This window comes from Centrocercus urophasianus, unplaced genomic scaffold (genome assembly GCF_019232065.1).
Source record: "Centrocercus urophasianus isolate 14NV4802_14NV808 unplaced genomic scaffold, USGS_Curo_1.0 seq_28, whole genome shotgun sequence".
Lineage (NCBI taxonomy): Eukaryota > Metazoa > Chordata > Aves > Galliformes > Phasianidae > Centrocercus > Centrocercus urophasianus.
Window position 1 is genome coordinate 10,577,283 of NW_024884844.1, and position 22,362 is coordinate 10,599,644.

Genomic DNA, 22,362 nt, shown 5'->3' on the forward strand with positions numbered 1-22,362 from the left:
ATTGAAAAGCATCACAGTGTCTGGTAGTCTGAAAATACACAAGTCTGAGGCAAGTAATTACCTGAGCTTTATGAATTCTTTAACAACAGATCCTGCTTAAAATTAACTATAGCCACTGAATGGAAGAGAATAATGGGAAAAAAAAAAACCGTTCTTATCATTTGGGAAAAAGGATGTCTAAATAGATGTAAGGTGGGCTTGGGCAGGAAGGTTCCTTAATATAGCTTTGGCAATCCTGGCAAGGTTTTCTGAAGGAGACAGTGAGAGTTAAGTTTGCAAACATTACCAGAGCCCAATGGGAGCTGGTTGCTAACTCCTCATGCAAATCCTCACCTCAGTGTGTTCCTTATGAAGAACACTCCATAACTGACAGCTTCATGGCATGTGAAGAATTTCACTTGTACATGAGGGTTAAAATCTTTGAATTCTGTATCTCCGTGATGAAACTGGGTGCTCCTTCAAAATTCTTCAATTTGATTAAACAGACCCCTCAAGCCCAGATGAGATGTAAGTATTTCACTCACTTCCAGCAAACTGTCAGCAAGGAAGACTTGGGTTGAAGCATGACCTTGCTTTGGTGTGCAGGAAGATTGGGGCAGGCTTGGTGAATGGGAGTTTGTTTAGCAAGCCCTATTTTCAAGCGTGACTGTTGAATAATGTTGTCTTACTATGCAAATTTATTTTATTTCAAAACAGCTATAAAATATGTAGAAATAAGCAAAGGAAAAAAAATATTTTTTTTTTCTTTCTTTCCATAAAAGCCTGTTAAGTGACATGGATAAAAAAAAATATTAAATTCTGAACTCAACAGAAACCTGAGATTGGCAACAACTTTTGAGTCTGAGAGAGTAATTTGGGAAAAGGCCAAGAGGAGGGGGAAGAGTGGCATCAGTCATTGCCTACAGCTTCCCTCCTCCCATCTGTATTTAAAAAAAATCAGTAAAAAATACTCTTAGGAAATCTGTTTCTCCATACGTACACAAACCTCATTACTAAGTATGTGAAACCATGTCAACGAGTATATTCTCACCACTCACCAGAGAGTTAGGGCAATACTGAGCAGTATTTCTGGATCTGAAGGCTTGAGGCATAGAACGATGAAATTACTCATTTGCGATCAGGGAAGTCTGTGATAAGAAAATTGAAACTCCTCAAACTCAGTCAGTGAGCCAAAAATATGCTATGTAAAGTAATGAGCATCTTTTCTATTTGCTTTCTTTAGGAGAGCTGATTCCCAACACTATTCTAAATTTTGTCATTGAATCCAAACAAATGCAATCATACTCCTGAACTTGCAGTACAATTAGTACAATATGATATTGAAATTTAAAAGTAGTTGGTGTTAAAAACGGAGTAAAATTAATGCAGAGTAGAATGCAAAGACTGCCTCAGCTATTGAACCTGAGGATCATGTCTATGCTTAGAGGAGGTGGGAAGCATGCTTACTTCCAGGCTGGTGAAATCTATGTTCCTGTCATCCAGTTCCATGCCCCTCAACATCACCCCTGTGGTAGGTGTCCCCTGGCAGCAGAGACAGTGTTGTACCTTGTTAGTGTGTGGTTTGGGAGGGTGGGAGCATGCATGCTGCTTTACTCTTCTTCTTTTCTCACTTGCTCCCAGTTTTCCAATAGTGGTTGCATAGTAGTACGTATTATGGCTTTGTGAGGTGGTACAAGTTTATTTACACAAGGTCAAGATCTGGGATTTACATTAGTCTGAATGTTGCAGGAGATGCTCCTGCTCAGGACCTGACTCCTGGCTACCTCTTCCATCTTTACTGCTCTCAATAGTGGAATATGCCTCACCACCTGGAACTAAACAGTCAAGTTGGAGATTTTTATATAGATAAATGGCATGCTGAGGAATACTTCAGGTCTTTTGGGATTTGGCTGTCACTTCTTTTCCATTATAAAGTACTTTTTGAAACATGAGTGCTGGATGAGGCTGGCCTTGGTAGTGTGGCACACCACGACCTTCTCCTGCATAGCAGGAGATGCTGATCAAACATGGTCAAGTTGCTGTAACTGAGGCCACATGCAATTTGTTCCCAGCTTCAGACCGGTCCCAGACTCCATGGTTTTGGTTTTCTTTTTCAGTCTAACTCCTGAGACTTTGTGAGTTATTTATTTAACACTTTTCATGTTAACAGGAAAACATAGGAGATGCAACGGACCTCCATTCTTTATTTGTGTATCACATCATAGTGTGCTTCTATGGTCTTATAAACCAGGAGCACATGGGGTGGATATGGTAGGGATACTCTTCAGCCGGCCAGTGGTTCTGGGTGTGTGGGACTGCAGGAAACTCATCTTGGTGGATACTGTTGGCCTCTGAATTCCTTTTCCATTGGGAAGTTGTCTTTGCAGACATAGTGTCAGTTCAGTTCTGTGTTCTTTGCGAACTTCTCATTTAAAGACAAGAGCAGGAGAAGGCATCATATGAACTCTTAATGCTGATTTGTACTAATACGTAGAACACTGGCACAGAAATTCAAATCTATGTCAATACCCAGAAGACTTTATAAAATAAAACGAGGAGTTAATGAACAGTTCAGTAGCAGCCCAGTAACTACATCAGCACCTTTGCATGCACAGCCTGTCCCAGAACTGCCCGTTTATGATTTAACTTAATCCACAGTTTCATAAACAGAGCGTGGTTTGCTGGTATGTGCTCCTAACATAGACACTGTGGAAGCAATGCATGTAAAATTTCTATATAGCATTATGACCTGATTATGGAGTGAAGAAACACACGCATGGTGAAGCCAACAAATGTGGTGTAGCATATTACTAATTTCACACTGAATTCCCATTGCAGCTCTTTAACATGCTTTCTCATGAACTTAAAATGATTTCTCACACAATGTAATGAAAGGATGCTTCCAGTGCATTGCCCTGGACTGTGCAAGTCAAAATGCATTAATAATTTTTCCCTGTTTTCTGTATCACTACTCAAGAGTTTATTTTTCTCCTTGCGAAGAAGGGAAATGAGAGGCTGTGCTGCTTCAGGCTGTAAATTATAAATGGGTAGAATGATCATCTGTAACTTGGACACAAGGGTCAGTGAAATTTTTTTTGTATATTTTCTGTGTTTTTTAACTGGATGATCCTTGATGTCTGCGCTGCGCATGCATCATGATCATTATAGCCCATGCTCTTGCATCATTAATGTAACTACAAACGAGGTGGCTCAAGTTATGAATAAGTAGTGCTTCAGTCTAATGCATACAGATATGAAGGAAGGAAATGAGCTAAATCAAAATGCTTATTGAGGAGATTGTTCCCTGGTGTAAATACTCTTAAAGGGAGTAGAGTTAAATGAGAGGGTACCGCTCCTTTCTGGAGTCATTTCCAAACCCAGCAAGTTTTTGTTCATTTATTTGAAAAATAAGAGAACATTCTGGGGTAAAGTGAATAATATGAAAAATATTTCAGCAATATTCATGATATGCTAAGAGTTGCACTAAGTGATTGTTTGCTTTAAATTGCATGTTGCTTCTTTCAAAATGACTTCTGTGCATAGATTGGAGAATGGCAGAATTTACCAGGAAAGTCCCTGTGCTTTTGAAGCACAAAGATATGGGTTTTGTTTGCAGGATGAAACAGAACATGTGTTATTTTAAATATTGTTTCTTACGAAAGTGGGTTTTATGTAAAGGTACACACTCCACAGAAAACATACAGCTCTTCCTGCCCTAACTTACTCTCCTTTTTAACATGCCAGCAGTGGGTTTCATGTTTATTTTTAATGCTGAAGAAAAAGAAGTTAGCTGCTGGAGTGCTCCAGGAGCACCTGGATACCTGGGATAGGTTCCTGAATGTCCAGATGGATTTGAATATCTCCAGAGAAGGAGATTCCACAACGTCTCAGGGCAGTCTGTTCCAGTGCTCCATCACTCTGACAGTAACAAGGTTCCTCCTTGCACCAGCATGGAACTTCCAATGTTCCAGTTTCTGCCTATTGCCCCTTGTCCTATATCAAGGTAAAACCAGGAAAAGCCTAACCCCATGCTCTTGGCTCCCACCATTTTGATATTTATAAGTGCCAATAAGAACCCCTCTCAGTCACCTTCTCCAGGCTGCACAGGTCTCTCAGACCTTTCTTCACACAAAAGATGCTCCAGGCTCCCATCACCTCTGTGGCCCTCTGCTGGACTTTCTCTAGAAGTTCCCTGTCTTTCTTGAACTGCAGAACCCAAAAGTGGACACAGTTTTAACTCTCAAGTCCAGTTACATCAAATTCTAAAGTGTTTTTAAATACCAGAGTATATTAGACAGTTCAAGAGCCTTCATATTACATATTCTGTAAAGATCGTGACTGGGAATTCAAAATTAGTTTAGATTTTGGTGTCTGTTTTTGAAATTAGAATAATCAAAATGGTGACTGCATTTGGAAATACTCATTTTACATTCAGAGCAATGACTTTTTAGCAAGAGATTTTACTGAAGCATCTTAAAGTGCTGTTTTATTGCCTATTATTTTTAGAGAGCATTTACAAAGCCTTATGTTTAGGGTTTAACACCTTAGCTATTTCCCATCATAATAGGTTGAAATTTGGCATAGCAGCGGCAACCCTCATTTCAATTTTTTTTTTTCTCACAGGAAGTGGTAAACAGCAAATTGCTAATTTATGAAGATTTTGTTAGAGTCCACACTTTGAAGCCTGTCAGCTTAAATGTCAAATAATATGACATCCATATGGACTATTAGATCAATGATAGTGTAAGACTAGGGCTGCTTTGAAGTGCACATCCTGTAGTGACACCTTTAAAGATCTAGAACAGCCAATTTTTATCTTTTTCTTTTTTTTTAAGAAAATAAAAATTGTCAACGTTATGGTAGAAAAGGGCAAGAAAGCTAAAACTGTCTTCAAAAAATCATTTATTCTGTCATTTTGGAAAAGTTCTGAAATTTCAGTTTCCAAGATGAGAATGTGGTGCTGCAGCAGAGGTCTGATTTTAAGCCAGCTTCAGAGTTAGCAAGTTCTGAGCTTTCCACATACAACCAGAATGCTTTCCATTGAGTTTTATTGGGGCAGAAGTCTGGTTGATGTTTTTCTTTAACTGTACGATGTGGTCCACATGGAACATTGTATTTTATTTTTCCTTGCTAAAGAGTAACAGTCCAAATGTATTTCACATTTTCTTCTGCTGTTTAAAACTTCAGAAATTCATGTAGTGCGTGTTACTGACATTACCATTACTGATATTACGTTGTAGTAACATCCAGTCTTTGGTATCTACAGTGAAATGTCCTATAGATATACAGTGCATATTAAATAGTTGAAATATCTTTTATGATTCAAAGCGTCACTAACTAAGGCACTTGGGCAGAAGCAGCAGTTTATTTTATTTTGGGTATATTCATTTTGGCAATATAGTATCTCATTTGAAATGAATGTATATTGCGCTATTGATTTTCATGGGCCTTAGAATAGTAAAAACATCACACAACAATAAAAAAAAGTCCATGTTTTTTCTGTATACATCATGTTTGGATGCAGCTCAGAGCCTTTCACAGAAGTAAACATAAAACCTATGTTGTTATACAGAAATACAAAATACTTTATTTTACACTATGCAGTATTCAGATCACAAGTCTTCTACTCAAATGCGTTCTTCATTCTGTAGAGCTAAACACTTCTTAGCATGCTGCAAAGAAGTGTTTCTGTTTCAGAGAGAGATGGTCAATGCTCTTCTTTCTCTTTGTTTACTTCTGAAAATGCTGACCTCCCATGTGGTTCCTCTTATAGATTTTTTTTCCTATTAGAATTTTAGAACAGGTTTTATTTCTAACAGCCCTGCTACCTGACATAGAAGAAACTGAGCAAAGCCAAAGCTTTGAAGGAAATGGTGTCTGTTTGTCTGTCTTTGGAGAGCTCAGGAGGTCAGGAAGGAATTTCTAATGTTATAATAGCACTGATGTTTGGGAAGTTTCAATTAATATTGACATGATTAGTCACTGATGTTTCCAGTCAAGAAGTACACAATCCAAGGGATGTGGGGGAGACAATCCTTTGTTTTGAAGTGTTGATTTTGTCTGCAGCACAGGTTGAAGTGTCCTGGGCACCAGGTGGTCTGGTGCCTCCAGCTGCTTCTCTGAGTTGTTCAGAGCAATGTCCTTGAGTGTATTTCTCAACAAACATAGGAATATTAGTAATCTAATATCAACCTCATTTAAAAGCTTGGCTAATTTTCTTCAAACTAATAACTTTTCATTTTATTTTCTCCTGGAGGTTATGTAAATAACTGATTTCTGGATTAAATTGATTTGGTTTTTCTTTTTAAAGCATCTTTTCTTAGTCATAACAATGGTTCAGTAGAAAAACTTACTACAAGACTCATGTGGCTATCTCACAGTATGGAGAAGGCAATGCCAACACAGTCTTTCTAGTAAGGCCCAGTTGGCAGCATGCTGCCCACTACTACTAACCTCCTTCAGTTAGATCTTATACCACCTTTTAGCTTTCAGTGTTTAAAATAAAGTAAGCTTAGGGGGGGTTATGTTAAATGCTTTGGAACAAAGCGGAGGAAATATTTCTGTTCTATTTCTCATTTTGCAAAATGAATTCCGACAAAATGTTATTCTTAGAAATCAATAGTTAATTTGAAAGATGTGGTACATTTTATCATTACTTGTCAAAAGGGAACTTCTAAACAGTAAAACTAAGTATTCAGTGCTATCTATTTGTAGAATTTATTGCTTTTTTATGTCGTTGTTAGAATTGCAATCCGTTAAAAATGTATATAGTTCTTAATCCTGAAACGTAAGTTAAAAGATATTATAGTAAAATTGCTACTCATCTACTTTATAAAATTTTAGGTTACTCGGCTGGTGGGGTCATGAGTTCAAAACACGATTCCTCATGGAAAACAGTATGTACTTTTACACCTTCAATTTTACCTGTATGTTTATCCCAAACAACATAGTTTTTACATAAGTTTGAGTAGAAAGGATGGACCTCTGTGTTTTCCTGCTTATATTAAAGGTGTTCAGCTAGGCTTATCTCAAATAAATAGTATGTAGAGTCAATAAAATACATTGAATAAATTTGGATGTGTGTCTGACTATCCATTTCCAGACACTTTGCTGATAAGATACAGGCATAGATTATGGATGAAACACTTGAATCACCTTAATGCATTGAACTCATAAGGTTCTGAGTGAGGATCTGTTACTATTCACATGGATAATGTATTTAGGATTAATTCCACTGGAATTAATGGGAAACAGTAAAGCAGCCTGACATAAGTTTTGCAATTGCTTTAATTTTTTTTAACATCTCTGAATGTTTTGCACTAACAATTGAGGGAATATGAGACAGAAAAAAACCTGCTGTGAAATAGGCTCAATATTTATTGTCCCAGAGCACAATGAAATGAGGAGGTTTTTTTCTAAATCTGACAGCTAGACTCTTTGCCTCCATTTAAAATCATGGCAGAGAGACTATCCTGGGAGATCAGGATGAGAAAGGAGTTATGTTTTTGTTTTGTTTTGTTTTGTTTTTAATAATGTGTTTTGTTTTTAATATACTTTTAATTTTCTGTGGCCCCTATTGATGTGACTTTGGCTGGTGAACACCTCACTAATAACCTCAGTCTGGTTCTTCTTTTCTGACCAAATTTAGGAGTGGCACTATACAAAGCCAGCAGGAGACGCAAATTACCTTGAAATACTGTTAGAGGAAGAATGTTGCTCATCCATTTGCATGGACAGTTCAGAGGCAGAAGTTGGGCAATAATCATTATAAAATTAGCCAGTCTGCTGTGCGTGAAGAGCATTTCCTCTGCAGCATCCTCTGGTGCTGGAGCATGAAATATAAATGATGACACAGAACTTACAGCGAAGCTTTATGGCTTTATTAAATAGATTTTGTGAAATTTCACAGCCTAAAGTCTATGCAACTTCTGTACGTGGCCCGAAGCTACACTTAGCTGCAAATGCATGCTCCCACGTGTCTCGTCAGTTTAATAAAGTCAAGGGATGTGATTCCCTGATCGTGCACCGCAGCTTTGCACGAGCGTGCCTCTGCTGACTTGGAATTTCTCTGGTTTATGCCAGTGGTAAAAGAGATTCAAGTGTAAAGGTGATTTTAACACACACCATTTAAACAAATTAATTGCAGTTCTTTAGATTCCATGAAGCTACTAATGAGGTCTTCTGCTGGATAAAATTGGGCTTCTCTCAAAGTTAAAAGTATTAGCTGTGAATAGATAACTATTTCCTTTTAATGAGTGATTCCTTCAGGCCACGTTAGTGAAATGTGTTATTGCATGAGGATGGACTTCAAGATAAGGTCCAATCCATTAAAAGGAAGAAATCAAAAACACTAACGTAAATTATTCATTTTCCAGAATTACAACTAAGTAAAGGAATTAATGGATTTCGGTTATCAAATCCTCCGATTTTATTGGTCTGTTCTCTCCAAGCTGGTTTAGAGGTAAGTGACTGCTTTATTTTGAGTCTGAATTTGTGAATATAAAATGTGAAATGAATGTGAATGAATGATTTTATTGCTGTCTCTCTTTTAAAAGTCCAGAAAAGCTAAAAAGCCAAGTAGGGAAAAGACAAATAACCAAAAATTATTCAACCCTGAGAAACCAAATCCTTACAAATCTTACTTGTTTCTTCACTGTTCCCGTAAATTTTGCCATGAGGTTTGGGATACACATGGTTTGCTTGTTCTGCTTTTGTACAGGTCTGACCACTGGGCTTTTAGAGGGTCAATACAAAAGATAGGTTGCCCAGTGCAGGCATTTAGGATTTGCCTCTATGCAATTCATATGAAGGACACCAATAGAAACTTTCCTAGGAGGGAATCATGTAAACCCAAAGGACCGTATCAAGAATTGTTTTTATATATATTCCCCTGTGCAAAACAGGCTCAGCTTTTTAGGAAAAATTAGATGGGGCAGCTGGGTGTTCCACTGAACCAATGGCTCTATGATTTTGTTATCCTCTGTAATCTCTTCTATCACAAGCAGAAAAGACAGAAACTGTCTGTTAATGCTTCCTAAAAGGACAATTCATCAATGTGTTCTGGAGCTGGACTTTTGCCTTTCATCTCTTCATTGGTTTTTCTAGTGGCAAAAGGAGAAGGGCCCCATGCATAGTACAGTTCCATTTATGGAGCTATGCACTGTTCACCCCTGACATGCGTGACTTTAGAGATTTGAAGATGAAGAGGATGGTTTTACACTGATTTCCCTATATTAAATTTTGTGTAAGCTGCTTTTCAAGCCAGCCTTGGTTAGCAAGGTTTTGCCACAAGCATAATGACAGAAATTTATTTCTGCCAGCATTCCATTAGCATTAGCGTAACAGCAAAGCTGATGCTGATACAAAGAGCAGTGTCTGTACACTGTACATCCTTCTTCCTTATTGACTGAAAAAACAGTATTTTAAACAAACAAAATCAGAAAATTGCCAATTGTGCTCTTCCCTGCTTACATGCAACGCTGAAGGACTGCAAAGGGCACAGCAATGCTTCTTGTTCTCCCCAACAATTTATTTTGTTAGTCCTTAAACATCCAATATATTTTAAACTTTATGTGACCTTTGAGATAAGCTGAAAGCTATTCTGCTATGACCCAGATTGTCAGTGCTCCAGTTTGTGTGGGTTGATGTCATTTAGCCCACTGCGGGGAGCCTGAAACAATGAGGGCTGAGCAGTTTCCATCGCCTCCCCTTTCTGTGCCTGTATTACCTTTTGGCACAGCCAGGATTTCCCAGTGCTAATTGCTCTAATACAGTGGGAAACAAAATAGTTTTCATGTCTGGCAAGAGATGGCTAGTGAAATTGCATGCCACCTTCACTGGGACACATTAAGCAGAAGGCAGTGTTTCCAATGAAAACAATGAAAACTGCAAGTGTTAGCGCCTGTTATTCCTCAATAATGCTTAAAGTGACTGTTATGGCAGTTGCTGCTCCCTTTCATGGAAAAAAGGAGAGTGCTCTACAGCCCCATTTAAAAGATCTTTTTTTGAAAATTTCACCCAGGAGACCAGATATTCCTTGCACAAAGCCTGAGCAGACAGATTTTCGCATTCATTCCTCATCCTGCTGCAACGCACTGAGAAATAGGAGGCAGGTTTCTGTTTTACCTCCAGTCATGTGCTAAATGGCTATGGGTATGCTCTGCCGACCTGTGTGGTGAGGAAAGCACCTCTGGATTTCTGTTGACATGTGTCTAGGGGCTGCTGGTGGCTCTGCCATATTCATTTCCATGCCTGCTAAGCCTGTCTTACGGCAGCCATATTTTAACAGTTGTGATCACAGAAGGAAAATGTAGTTTTGTACAGCCTTTAATGGCAGGGTGGAGCAATACTTGGAATATTCTACAAAATTTCCAGATGCTGCTGGAAACCAAACTTTGTTGTATTTCTGGTGGGACTTCTCATCTACCTCTTTATATGCTCTTTGAGGTGTGTGTAAGGTAATACTATATATGTATTGGTTTTGAAAGTGTGACTCCTTCAGTCTGAAACAATGATTTTCTGAGAATGAAGACGGTGGATTTTTTTGTGCAGAACCTCACCTTGGTTCTGATTTTACAGCTGCAGTCCGTGGAGACATGATTGTCTAAGCCCCTATATTGCAGCTATAAGCCACAATGCAGCCTAGATAGAATATTGTCTGCTTTGACACCACTATTTTGCCTCTTTCCCCAGCAGCTGCTTGTATGGAAAGAAGAAAAGGGAAGATCTGTGCAAGGCAGGAGTTGCATTTTCTATTGTTCCCTGTAGCTGAGTATTTCCATGTAGACCAGCAGGAGAGGAGCAGGAGCTGCATGGCCTTCCAAACTGTTGTGCCATGCCTTTTGTGCTTGTATGTGTGACAGCAGGGCTGTCATTTTTAAGCATTACTTTTCTTTCATGATGTTCTGACACAGGTTTTTGTTTGTTGAAGCTCACTAGTTCTTGTAACTGGATGAGGGCACAGAGCTATTAAACCAGCCAAACAAACCCTGTTTCTTTATGTGGGCTATCAGATGCAGAACTTCTGGAAAGCTTTCTGTTCAGGGCATAATAAAGCAAATTTTATATTTTTGAAAATAAGAGTTGATAAATTAGTCATAAAGTTTGCCTTGGGCCTTAACTTTTGTTTCTTGAGGCATGATACCACGTTCTATATGACTTTTCCTTTTGCATCCTTGTTGCATGTCTTCAAATTTGCTTAGAAAAGCAAATGTTTTTTGTGTATGTATGTAAATTAATTTATGTAGATGTGTAGAAATCTTTAATAACAGACAGACATCTTTAATTTCCTCAAAGTAGTAATTTTATACTATGTGTTCAAGAACCCAATTTTAAGATGTGTACCAACAATATCTGCCTGATATCAGTGCTTCAGTCCAAAGATGTTTGGTAACAACAGCAGACTTGAGTCATAAGTTAAAAGAAAAAAATAATCATTATGTAAGTCATTATTAACTTCAGAAATGGCCTTAATCATCTTCACCTTTTCTATTTTCTGTTGCAATGCATTACCATTTTAATGATTTTAAATCATTACAGGTTTTTGGTCAAACTACAATGAAAGCATTGAGAAGAAAATCTATTCTGCTTACTGGTTACTTGGAATACCTGATAAATCATCACTACAGTGAGGATAAAGCAAATCCTGAGAAGCCCTTTGTAAAAATCATCACACCACCTCAGATTGAAGAGAGAGGATGCCAACTCACATTAACTTTTTCTCTTCCAATAAAGTCTGTGTTTGAGGAGCTGGAGAAGAGAGGAGTAGCTGTGAGTAAATCAAACTTCAACTTCTTGTTCATTGCATTTTGAGCACATGCCCTGTGAAAATAATCATTTGTCTTTTATTCCTCAGTAATCTTCTGTAAGGCCAAGAAAGTCTTGAAATAATGAAAAGTGCTTATATAACTTCAATCTTTAGTTGTGCAAATGAGCAAGAAAGCAGTGTTATTTTATAAATTATTTGATAATGTGCAGGCTGTCCTTTCTCTGTTGGTTACTTCTCACAATTCTATGAGTGGCTTTGCTGGTGCACAATGGTGTAGGTGTTATAGACTTTAAGCTGGTCCAAGTAGGATACTATGGACCAGTGGTGCCATGTAACAGCATGGTTATCAGTCAGTGCTGCTCACAAAGAAGCAAAACTAAGTTTAAGGCTACGCATTTCATGACTTAGAAGTACTGGGAGGAGAGGCTGATAGCCTAATGCCATATAAATAATATATGAGTTTTATTTCTGCTGGTAACTCATGCTCCCAAAGGGCAACTCTACAGGTAAAATATGCTGCTGTTTTGGTGCTGCCAGGGAATTCCAGGAACTGCAGCTTTTAAGAGGGCCTTATGCTGTTGGCTTGTCTTTGCGATGCAATTATATGCTTCAAATATAAGAGGCTATTCTGTTCAGCAAAATGCTCAAATTCACAGAGAGGGGAAGAAAATTACTGTATGCCCTGTAACATTACTTGTGTCTTTAGTTCAAGACAGTCTATCTTACTGGAAGGGATGTTTCTTTTTTGTGGCAGCTTTTTAGTCACCTGTATGCTTCCTCAGCCATGGGTTACTGGTAGACCTCAGCATAAATTACAGGGCTGCACAGCCAATTAGAGCCCCTATTGGCACTGCTGTCCCAAGCCTTGAATCCTTTCCTTTTGGCCACACACCATTCTTCTTGCTCTGCTCCTCACAGTAATGCTCCTCCAAACAGTTTCTTGGATGTTCTGGATGTTCCTAAATTTTCACTTATGTCTGTACAGATACCCTTCTTCCTTGGTGTAACTCTTAAAAATACTGTCTGATAAAATAAATACAAAGTGACCTGAATTTACTAAGCATTCCCTTTCTATTTTGCAGTGTGACATGCGAGAACCAAATGCTCTTCGTGTTGCCCCAGCTCCTCTCTACAATTCTTTCCAGGATGTGCACAGATTTATTGAAATCTTGGGATCTGCAATTACTTCTTCAAAACAAACAGCAAACAATACTGCACTATCGGGTTCTTATTGATGGCTCTGCCATATCTTTTAATCTACTTCTGACTATGATGCATTTATCCCGCTAAGTGGTTCCTTGCTTTGAGTAAGCGAAGCTATATGCCATGCAATTTGCAAAAAAAAATGACTGTGCTTGAATAGTTATTTACAACAGCCCTAATATTATTAAAGCTCATTTTTCCACTTTGCTTTGACTTTGACTTCATGAATTAGTATGCTTTGTATGTTTTAATGGGGCTTTTCATAAACACTTTATGTAGTTTTATTACACTGGCTTTGAGAAGCAGGGAAGAATCACTATCAACTAGAATAGGAATGAAAAAAACCCACCTTCTTTATTACAAAAATGATGCATAATAGAAAGTAGAAAATAATAGACTAGTCGCTAACAGTTAAAAGATACAGTCCAATTTACATTTTTAATTTATCAATCCCATTTAAAATATGTGGTTTACTAGGAGAGTAAAAGTTAAACAATCAGTTGTTTAATAATTCTTAGCTGATACATACTGACTTTCTCAAAGGACCTAAAAATTTGTTTAATTAATGATTTAATTGAAGAATTGAATTGCATTGTGGATACCTTCTTTTCTGTGATACAGTTGCCTAAAACAATGCATCTTTTATCTTTCTAGGTAGCCGTTTTGAAGTTGATAGGCTTGAGAAAGCTGAGAAGGATTTTACATTCATGTAACTTACTGTGAAGGGCTACAGGAGAACGTATTGAGGTTTTAACAAGGCTTATTTTGGATTAAAATAAATGAAAACTGGATTGTTTCAGCAAAAGCAGAGAGAAACCTCATTGTTTGCTCACAGTGCGGCCCAAATATTTATAGAGATTTGCACTTGGCAGCTAAGAGCAGTGAAGAAAAACTTCTTATATTTCACCAATGCTAAACCCAGAACTGTTTTGAGAAATAAATAACACCTTGACCTGAATGGCAACTGAGTTCCTAAGTCTGTAGCTATTCTATACGCATCTTTTTCTTCAAGAATCTGTTAATCTGGAAACCTTTCTCTCTGACGGTTATTGCTTGGAAACGCTTGGAGAATTACTGTTAGTAGTACTACTTATTCCACTTCAAGAGTGAGAAAGGATTTGTGGGGGAGAAGTGAGGACTACTCCAAACCACTTTGGCTCAAGAGCATTTCTTCTGTTCGAACTATTTGCATAATTGAGCATCTCTCAGTGCATGCTGGGGCTTCTGCAAATGAGAAACCTTTATAGTGGATGCCAACACTGTAAAAGTACCCCAAAAAGGGTGGTTTTAAAAAATCTGCCTCAATAAGACCTTTTTCGTCATCTGTTATGTGAAAAGGAAAGCTGAAAGAACAGCAAATAAAGAATTTGCTGGTACTGTTAGCACCTGTGAGAACTAAGAAGAGCTCCTTTTGCATTAATATTGTTTTAAAGAGTAGCACTTGGGCAGCTCTGGCTTACTCGAGAGGTTCTGATTGCATTGACGTCATCTCTTCTGAAGTCAGCCAAGGCTGTGCCATTGTATTGCAGACCAACTATCTGAGTTTCAGTGCCTGGGGTTTTATTTTTATATGTACATCTGCAGCACAGCTACTTTCATCTGTCAGTGAGGCGACCTTAGAAAAGAACCGTTTTTCATAAAGTTGATGAGGGAAAGCATCAAGTATAAAACTGTGATGGGCCACAATAGCAAAAGGTGGTTTATTTCACTGCCAGTAAGTTCAAAGCACTTATGCTACTGGATTATTCTCTCTTAAGTCTTCACTGTAAAGTTAAGCAAGCTTAATAGAAATTCACACTGAGTCATACTATGTCATACCTTATTTTGATGGACAGCTGGACATATGCTGTAAGGAAGCAAAGCACGTCCAAATAGCATCTAGGAATCAAATTAGTAGAATCCTTACTGGAATTTATGAAGAGAACAATGGTGAGGTTTTGTCCTTGCAGAGCAGTTCGGCATCTGTGTTAAATTCGCTGTCTGTGAAAGAAACTTCTTGCACTGGGGACTGTGAAAAGTGAATCTTGTAAGGTTGGTAAAGTACTTGTAAGGTTGGTAAAGTGCTTCCTGAATTTGTACAGTTAAGTTAGTGGTTATTAGTATTTTGCCTTTTAGTGTCACTTCAGGGTACAGATACAGATATTGACTTTATTTACAAGCACTTACATTTCATTTGATGGATGACTTTCAGTAGGTCAACTTATCTGAGTAACTTTCTCTTTTGTCTATGAACAGTGAAGATAAATATAAAGCAATGAAGGTAAGCATCAGATTCCTTGCTTGTATAGACATCAGCTATTCATTTTTAAAATTTGCATGAGTTAAGGGGTCTGAAACAAAATTAACACGTGAGCTTTACATTTAGACATTCTTTCCTGATTTCTTGTAAAAGTTTACAAAATGAATAATACTGAAAGTTAACATTAGGTGTCAGTATTTTACATATTATTTAGTGAGAGAGTATCAAGTGAAAGAGCTTCTGTACAAAAAAATAAAAAAAGGAATATTACAGTCTGCTTTTTGAAATGCTTTAAGTTATCACAGTTAAAGTAATATCGGGAATAATTATGTGTGAAATAATTAATTGTATATGCCCCAAATGCTTTCTGATACTTACTTCTCTAATTTAAAATTCAGCATTAAGTACTACTGTTTTCTAATTGTGGTAGTATTGAGTTCTTGGGTTGTCTGAAGAAATCACATTTACGTTGTTCAGATTACACTGCAACATGTGAGTGTACGTAGGCACAGAAAATTGATACTCAGGTAGGAAATGCTTATAAAATGAAGAGAATTGTGAATAAGCAGGTCCTTGTTTGTATGTGATCTTTCTTTGTGCACCAATTCAATACTGTCCAGATCACTTAAGTCAATTGTAAATGCTGAAAAAAAAAGGGAAAGATACTGTAGGGTCGATTGGCGCCTTCTTTTCCTCCCACTACTTTACTAAAGCAAGACTAGGGAGAAGACAAGGTAGAAAACGATGGTTTTGTTTCCCAAAAGAACAATGCAATCTGAGTGAAGAAAAAGGTATGCTGTGCATTTTTTTTTTTTTTTTTTCATCTGAGGCTTGTTCCATGGTTGAGAATGAGACCATATGAAGAGAATGAAGATGTAAAATACTGGGAATCCTTGTTCTGACCACTGCAAAGTCCATCTTGCTTTCACTTTATCAGCAGGGTATCAAGCAAGAAGGAGGATTAGACAGTGAAGCAAGGAGAAAAAAAGTGAGAAAAAGAAACCAAGCCCCTAGTTTGGCTTTGTTATATGTTAAGTTCTTGGGGAAAAAAAAATAGTGAAACAAGATGTTTAAGCTATGTTACTGCTGTGTTCCCAGTTGGTTTTAAAAGGAACAGGGAGCCCCGGAAAAGATTCCTCTTGTGCTAAATGGCAAGGAGGACTTACAGCATGTGCAGACACCAAAGCAGTGGCGGCAGTTGGATGAAGAGATGGCCAAGGTAGGAATGCTATTTTGTATATCCACTTGTAAAGCCCACTTTTATTTGCAGATCCAATCAACATGTCTCAACCTGACTTATTTCAGACTGAGCTGACCTATGCAGAGTCCCTTAAATTCTCAGTAGGTTCCCATCTGAACCTCTGGGCATGCCAAGTAATGATAATGCATTTCTGAAAATCTAGTCAGTCTTTATGACCATCTGAGAGACAGTTTTGCATCATAAGCTTAAACTTTTGTCAATATTTGTGAAATATGTTTAGAAAGCTTATTCGGAAATGAATAAGTTATAGATCAGCAATTTATACTTCTTTATATTCCAAGTTTTTATAACCTAAACTTACTCTGCTAAGCATCATTTTATGCTTCTAGTTAAATATAAGTGAGAATTGATTGGGGCATTTCTCAATGGAGTTCTATCTTTATTTCATCATAATTGCTTCTTATTTGAATAATGACAGATGAACTACTTCATTCAATTGCAGTTTTAAGGCTTTGAAGTCACAATAGCAGCAAAGGATTTAAATCCTGAAGCTGTTATTATGGCAGAGAAGACATCAGGGAAAAAAGGAAACTTATGGTGGTATAATTTTCTAGACAGAAAAATACTTCTGCAGTTGCACTACTTTTTTTTTTTCTTTTACTTTTTTCCCCAGACACTTTCTCAACATAACGATGATCCACAAAACTTCAATGACATGAAATGGCTGAAACTTCTAGAAAAACAAATGGCATCTATCCACCCTGGAAGAAGACGTTAGAAATGCTAAATGAGAGCTCACACTGTAAGTAAACTTCTGTAGATATTTTGCTTTGGAGCCTGATACAAAATCATTTAAAATTCCAGACAGTTGCAGTACAGTATCTCACCAATAAAGAGTTCATTAGATCTTTTTTCTCTCTGACATTTACATCTAGTCCTGAGTACGTGTTAATACTCTAAGGTATGAATTTCAAAGTTCCCTTTATCTTTGTGTATAGTTTTAAGCAATTAGTCAAATGATTAAAAAAGCTCTATGAAACGAAATGCAAATTTTAAGTAAAAGCTCAGAAAGTTGCTGTGTTATAACTTGTGAGGGGGTGTGGGGTCCCTTTTCAACTGCAGAAGTTTTTTTCTTAAATAAAAAAAAAAAAGAAAAAAAACAACACAAAATCTTCTATTTTATTGAAAGATTTTAAAGAGATTGTCAAATTGTTAAAACATGACCAAGTTTTATATCCATGATAGTTCTTTCTCCTAAGAGGCTCAATCAAAGTGGGAGAGGAACAGATTTTAGTTTTTTCTTACTTTTATTTAATACATTTGAAATAACTCCCGCCTGGGGCAAGACTTATACAGGGTTCTGAAATAATCATGGGGCCACACAGCTCTGTAAATGTGCTATCTGAAATGAAAACTAGTGGCAGTCTTATCACCATGTCAGGTATAAAAACAAAGATCTGTATGAAAACTTGCCCAATTCAAAGATCTGTATGAAAACTTTCCCAATTCCTGCATATAACAGAGAGCATTCTGAATGAAAGAAAGCATCTTAAAATCGGAGATACTGCACGTGGAAAAGAATTGTGTCTTCTGGGATGCCACCCACCTGGAGGAGCATAGCATGCGTAGGTACTCATCTAGGCAGTAGCCTGGCTCATGGGCTCCCCTACTGTAATATAAAGCAAGTTCCCTGATGCTGGTGAGACTGTCCTGAGTGGTGTAGGTGTTTGTGGTTGTAGAGTATGAATCAAACTTCCTGGGTACAGCTTGCATCTCTGCCACCGAGGAGGGAGTACAAAGCAGTGAGATTCTTGCAAGGAGGGCTGATTTCTGCAAAGCTTGCAGCGATGCTCAGCACAGGATGCCAAGAATAGGCAGCTGTGAAAAAGTCGTTAATGAATCTCAGCAGAAATGTGCTGCCATATTCTTCTTTTTGGAGTGAATTAGGTCCAGCATACTGACACTGTGTTTCTTCTTAATGAGTGCTTTATTTGAAGCTGCACTTGGGAGGTGAAAGGAAGTTGGAAGAAATACCAGTCTTTCAGGTAGGGCATAGAAGCATTTTTAGTGTCTTAGTTGAAAGTTTATGTAAAATGCTCAGATGCTCTTGTGTGCAGTATCTAATTTAAAGTTTGAGAAAAGTGGTCATTAATTCTGCTTATTTTTCCCTTTTTAGAATAATGCTTTGCAACTATGAAGCTTTAAAGGAAATGAGTGCACATTTGCAAAGATGCTTCTATCTTTTCCTGAACTGATACTTCCTATGGAAAGAAATGAGGTGAAGATTTCCTCACAGAATATATCTATACATGGATGTCCATTTTCAACAGCTTCTGAGTTAACTGCCTCTGAAAGGGTTATATCCACATCTGAACTGGAAAAATGGCTTTGATGCAGAAGCAATAAAATATACAAGCTATAGGAGCAGGGCTCTTTGGTTCTGTGTAGAGAAAGACAAAGGAGAACTTCAGCTTTAAAAGGCCCCTGTAAGATGGCTCATCAGGTACAGTAACAGCACCAGCAGTGGTATTCCAAGCTCTGCCCCCAGGAGTTGCCATTCGTGTTAGACTGCCTAATATTAAAAACACAGCTTTCAATACTTTTCATGATGCTTCTGTTCTTCTACAAGGTCCAAATATGTCAGTAAGCTTTTCTGTTTCTTGACTTTGGGTTTGAGTTTCAGACAGGTTAAAGTCCTTATATAAACAACCATTAATAACATATGGCTTTTTATAAGAGGCTAACCTAAAAGTTTGTTGGTACTCAACTTGGAAAGAGGCTTCACCCACTAGAAGGAAGGAAGGAAATTGAAGGAATAGCTCACCATGATCAGAACCAAAGCACTGCTTAGATCTCTAGAACAGCCCAGTCAAAGCAAGTATTGAGAAAACATCCCTAGCACACCCTGGCAAGATAAGACCCAGTGTCTACCAGAGCAAAAAGAAGTAGTAAAGAACGAGTATTGGAGACATCTCTTGCTAAGAAGAACTCGCGGGTGGGGGAGCATGACTGCAGGAGGGGAGCCCAATATGTTCCACTTACATTTGCCTGAAGGAAGTAAGTTCATATTTTTGTCCAGTTTTAAAAATATAACGTGATAACGTATGACTGTAATTGTGTAGAGTGATGGTGGGTAAGGACAGGCAGGTAAGCCATGAGCTGCAGCTTGGAGGGGTGCCTGAGTGTAAAAGAGACATTGAAACCAGGCAGAACTGACAAAGGAAAAAAGCTGCTCTTTTTGAGCTGTGAGGCACCACCAGAAGAACCGATTCATTAACAAAAATGTGTCCACATAGTTAATCACAAGACAAGTCTACTATGATCAGGGTGATCAGAGGAATCTATGGGAGCTTCTGAATCAGCTATACTCATCAGAGCAGGGCAAGAACATAGACATAACTTTCACTGCTAAATTTCAGGTACCTGCTAGTGTGGGGTAGTGGCTAAACCTGCTGTAACTTAGTTTCTTCTGTTGGTGATGCAGCCTTTCAGGGTGCTTCATTTCTTTTCCACCTGGAAGGGAACCTCAGATCACAGTCTGGTTTCTGCATTTCACCATCCTGCTATCAAGAGATGTGTTAAGGAGCATTTGTAGATATCAGTCTTCGTTGTTTGGGCTTCCTCTTTTCCTACGTCATGTGCTGGTTAACATACAGTTGTGCTGAAGTGGTTTATTATGATGTATGTATTTGTTGTGTACAGTGACATGCTCAAAATACTGGTATTTGACTCAGATTGATCTGAAAATCCCATTCATTATCACCATTTATGACTTCCTGCTTGAACATAGTGCACTGGTAAATTAATGTACCTATTTGTCATCTAAGCTCCATGCGTTGTTGAATGAACATGAGCTTGACGAGGTGAATTCCTTCTGGATCAATGCAGGAATGACAGGTGAACTAAATTTGGAAGAAATGACTCAACTTCTCAAATTAACTAACAAGGTGTAGATTATTTTTCTGTTTCAGATATGGATAAAGAATAAAGTAATGGTTTATTTTTAGAAGATCTGAAATGCTGTGGAAGTATGGAAGAAGCTTATGTCTGCTTCATTTTCATTAGTATTTTTATTTTATTCAAACTTTGTTCCTTTAAAAGAATATTAAAACTGAAGTGATAAAATAAGGGGAAAAAAACTGTGAATCACAAAAATTATACACTGAAGTCTGTTATCTTGACATTTTTCTGAATGAATATTGAAATGCCTAGCAAAACTGGTCTTTAAGTTCCTCCATCAGTAATCAGACCCAGACTTACTTGAAAAAAAAATCTTTTTATATTTAGTTATGAAAAGCATGCTCTTAATTATAATGATGTTCATGAAGTCTAATGCTTTGCAAGACTGCTATTTTCAATTCAAAGGCTCTTCAAAATCATCTGAAAAAAAAGAACACACAAAATACCTCATAATCTACAGTAAATCTATCCTAAAAATATTAGAAAGTGACTGAAATATGTACTAGTTGAATGCATTTAATATATATACACCTCTACATGTATGTATATATGTGTTCTTTCTCAGAGAATAGCAAGATTTGTTTCTGTCTTCCATTTTTTTTAAATGTTTAGAGAACATATAAGAGGAATTTTAACTTGATGAAATCAAACTTTCAATGAAAGCAGGGTCGTTAACTCTGAAATAAGACATCAGTTTTTCAGGGCTATACATTTTTTGAACATAGATAGCATTTTGTCTCTGAAGAGAAGATATTTGATGAATTTTAGGCTTTAAAGTTTCTGGCTGGAAAAATTAGTCCAGAATCTCATCCTGTAAGATGGGAAAAAAAAAACAAAAAACATTCACTCTTCAGGAAAAAAATCAGGAAAAAAATGATGTATTTTTCTAATTCTCTTGTGTACCTTTCTTTCAGCTGTTTACATTGGAAGAGGTTCAACAGCTATGAATTTAGGGACTTATTCTGCTAGTCCTTTAGACTTATCTGCTTATTTACCAAAACATTGAGGAGAAAAAGAACACCTTAGAATATACTGATAAGGAAATGTATACGTAAGATGATGCGTAAGAGACATTGCTGAGTAATTCTAATCTATTTAATTTAATATACAGAACATAGTGATTTGTGTGAAATTACGTTACCCCTGTTATATGTCAAATCTGTTCAGAACAGCTGCTTTGCATTTCATATATCATAATAGCATAGACTGTAGAGTTCCAATGTTTAATTTTTTTTTTGCATTACGGTCATACTTCAGCTATGCAAGCTTGTTCATTGTTGAAATAGGGCTGGTGCCTCCATCACCCACTTGCTGCTGAAGGTCATCTAAGGGTTCTGAGCCGAGGATACATGAGGAATGAGTAGCCCTCATTAAAAAGGAAGGATAAACCAGGATTAAGAATTCTTGCAGGGAATATTTTTCCTAACAGGCCTAACATTCAGTGCTGTTTTACTCAGAAGAACTGGGAAAGCTCAAGATGATCGAAGCTTGACATAAAGTTGAATTGGTATCATGGTGGCTGGCTAAAGGGATTGTAATTAAATGAATTTTCACCAACACAGGACTTACAGCAGAGATGTGGTTCTGTTCATGTTGGTTGGCCAAGTACTGGGGACTGCTGACTGCAGTGTCACATCTAATGTCTTAAACTCTAAATTCAGAATGCTACTGAAATCTGAAAAATTGCTCCCTAGACCTAAAAACCCCATTTTTTTTTTTTTTTTTCTGGACAGTTATTGGCATTGATAGTTGGCCATACTGGGCACCAGTGCTAGCATCAATTTGTACCTCTGACTTTATCACAGGTCCAAGGATTAAGATATTGCCATACAGAGTGCATGACTCATTTGTCCTTTTAGGGTCTGCAATGGTGTAATGTAAAAGTACCATTTTGGCAGTTGGGTCTTGTAGCACTTTTAGCATTTGGAAGCCAAACGCTCCAGAAAATGCATTTACACTGCATTTAAAGCTTGCATGTAACTAAATCTTGTCAGAGAAAGTCTTTACATAATG

General features: G+C 37.5%; 1 protein-coding gene across 4 annotated transcripts in view; it reads left to right on the forward strand.

Annotated features, from left to right (window-relative positions):
* Window positions 1-13,162, forward strand: part of KYNU (kynureninase) — a 57,674-nt gene extending 44,512 nt beyond the window's left edge. For all 4 annotated transcript variants that reach the window (XM_042827053.1, XM_042827052.1, XM_042827054.1 and 1 more), the window contains 4 exons: window positions 6,823-6,875; window positions 8,355-8,440; window positions 11,518-11,748; window positions 12,829-13,162. In XM_042827053.1, coding sequence (XP_042682987.1) covers window positions 6,823-6,875; window positions 8,355-8,440; window positions 11,518-11,748; window positions 12,829-12,981 — 523 coding nt within the window. In that variant the 3' untranslated portion in view covers window positions 12,982-13,162. The remainder of the gene's footprint in view (window positions 1-6,822; window positions 6,876-8,354; window positions 8,441-11,517; window positions 11,749-12,828) is intronic.
* The last annotated feature ends 9,200 nt before the right edge of the window (window positions 13,163-22,362 follow it).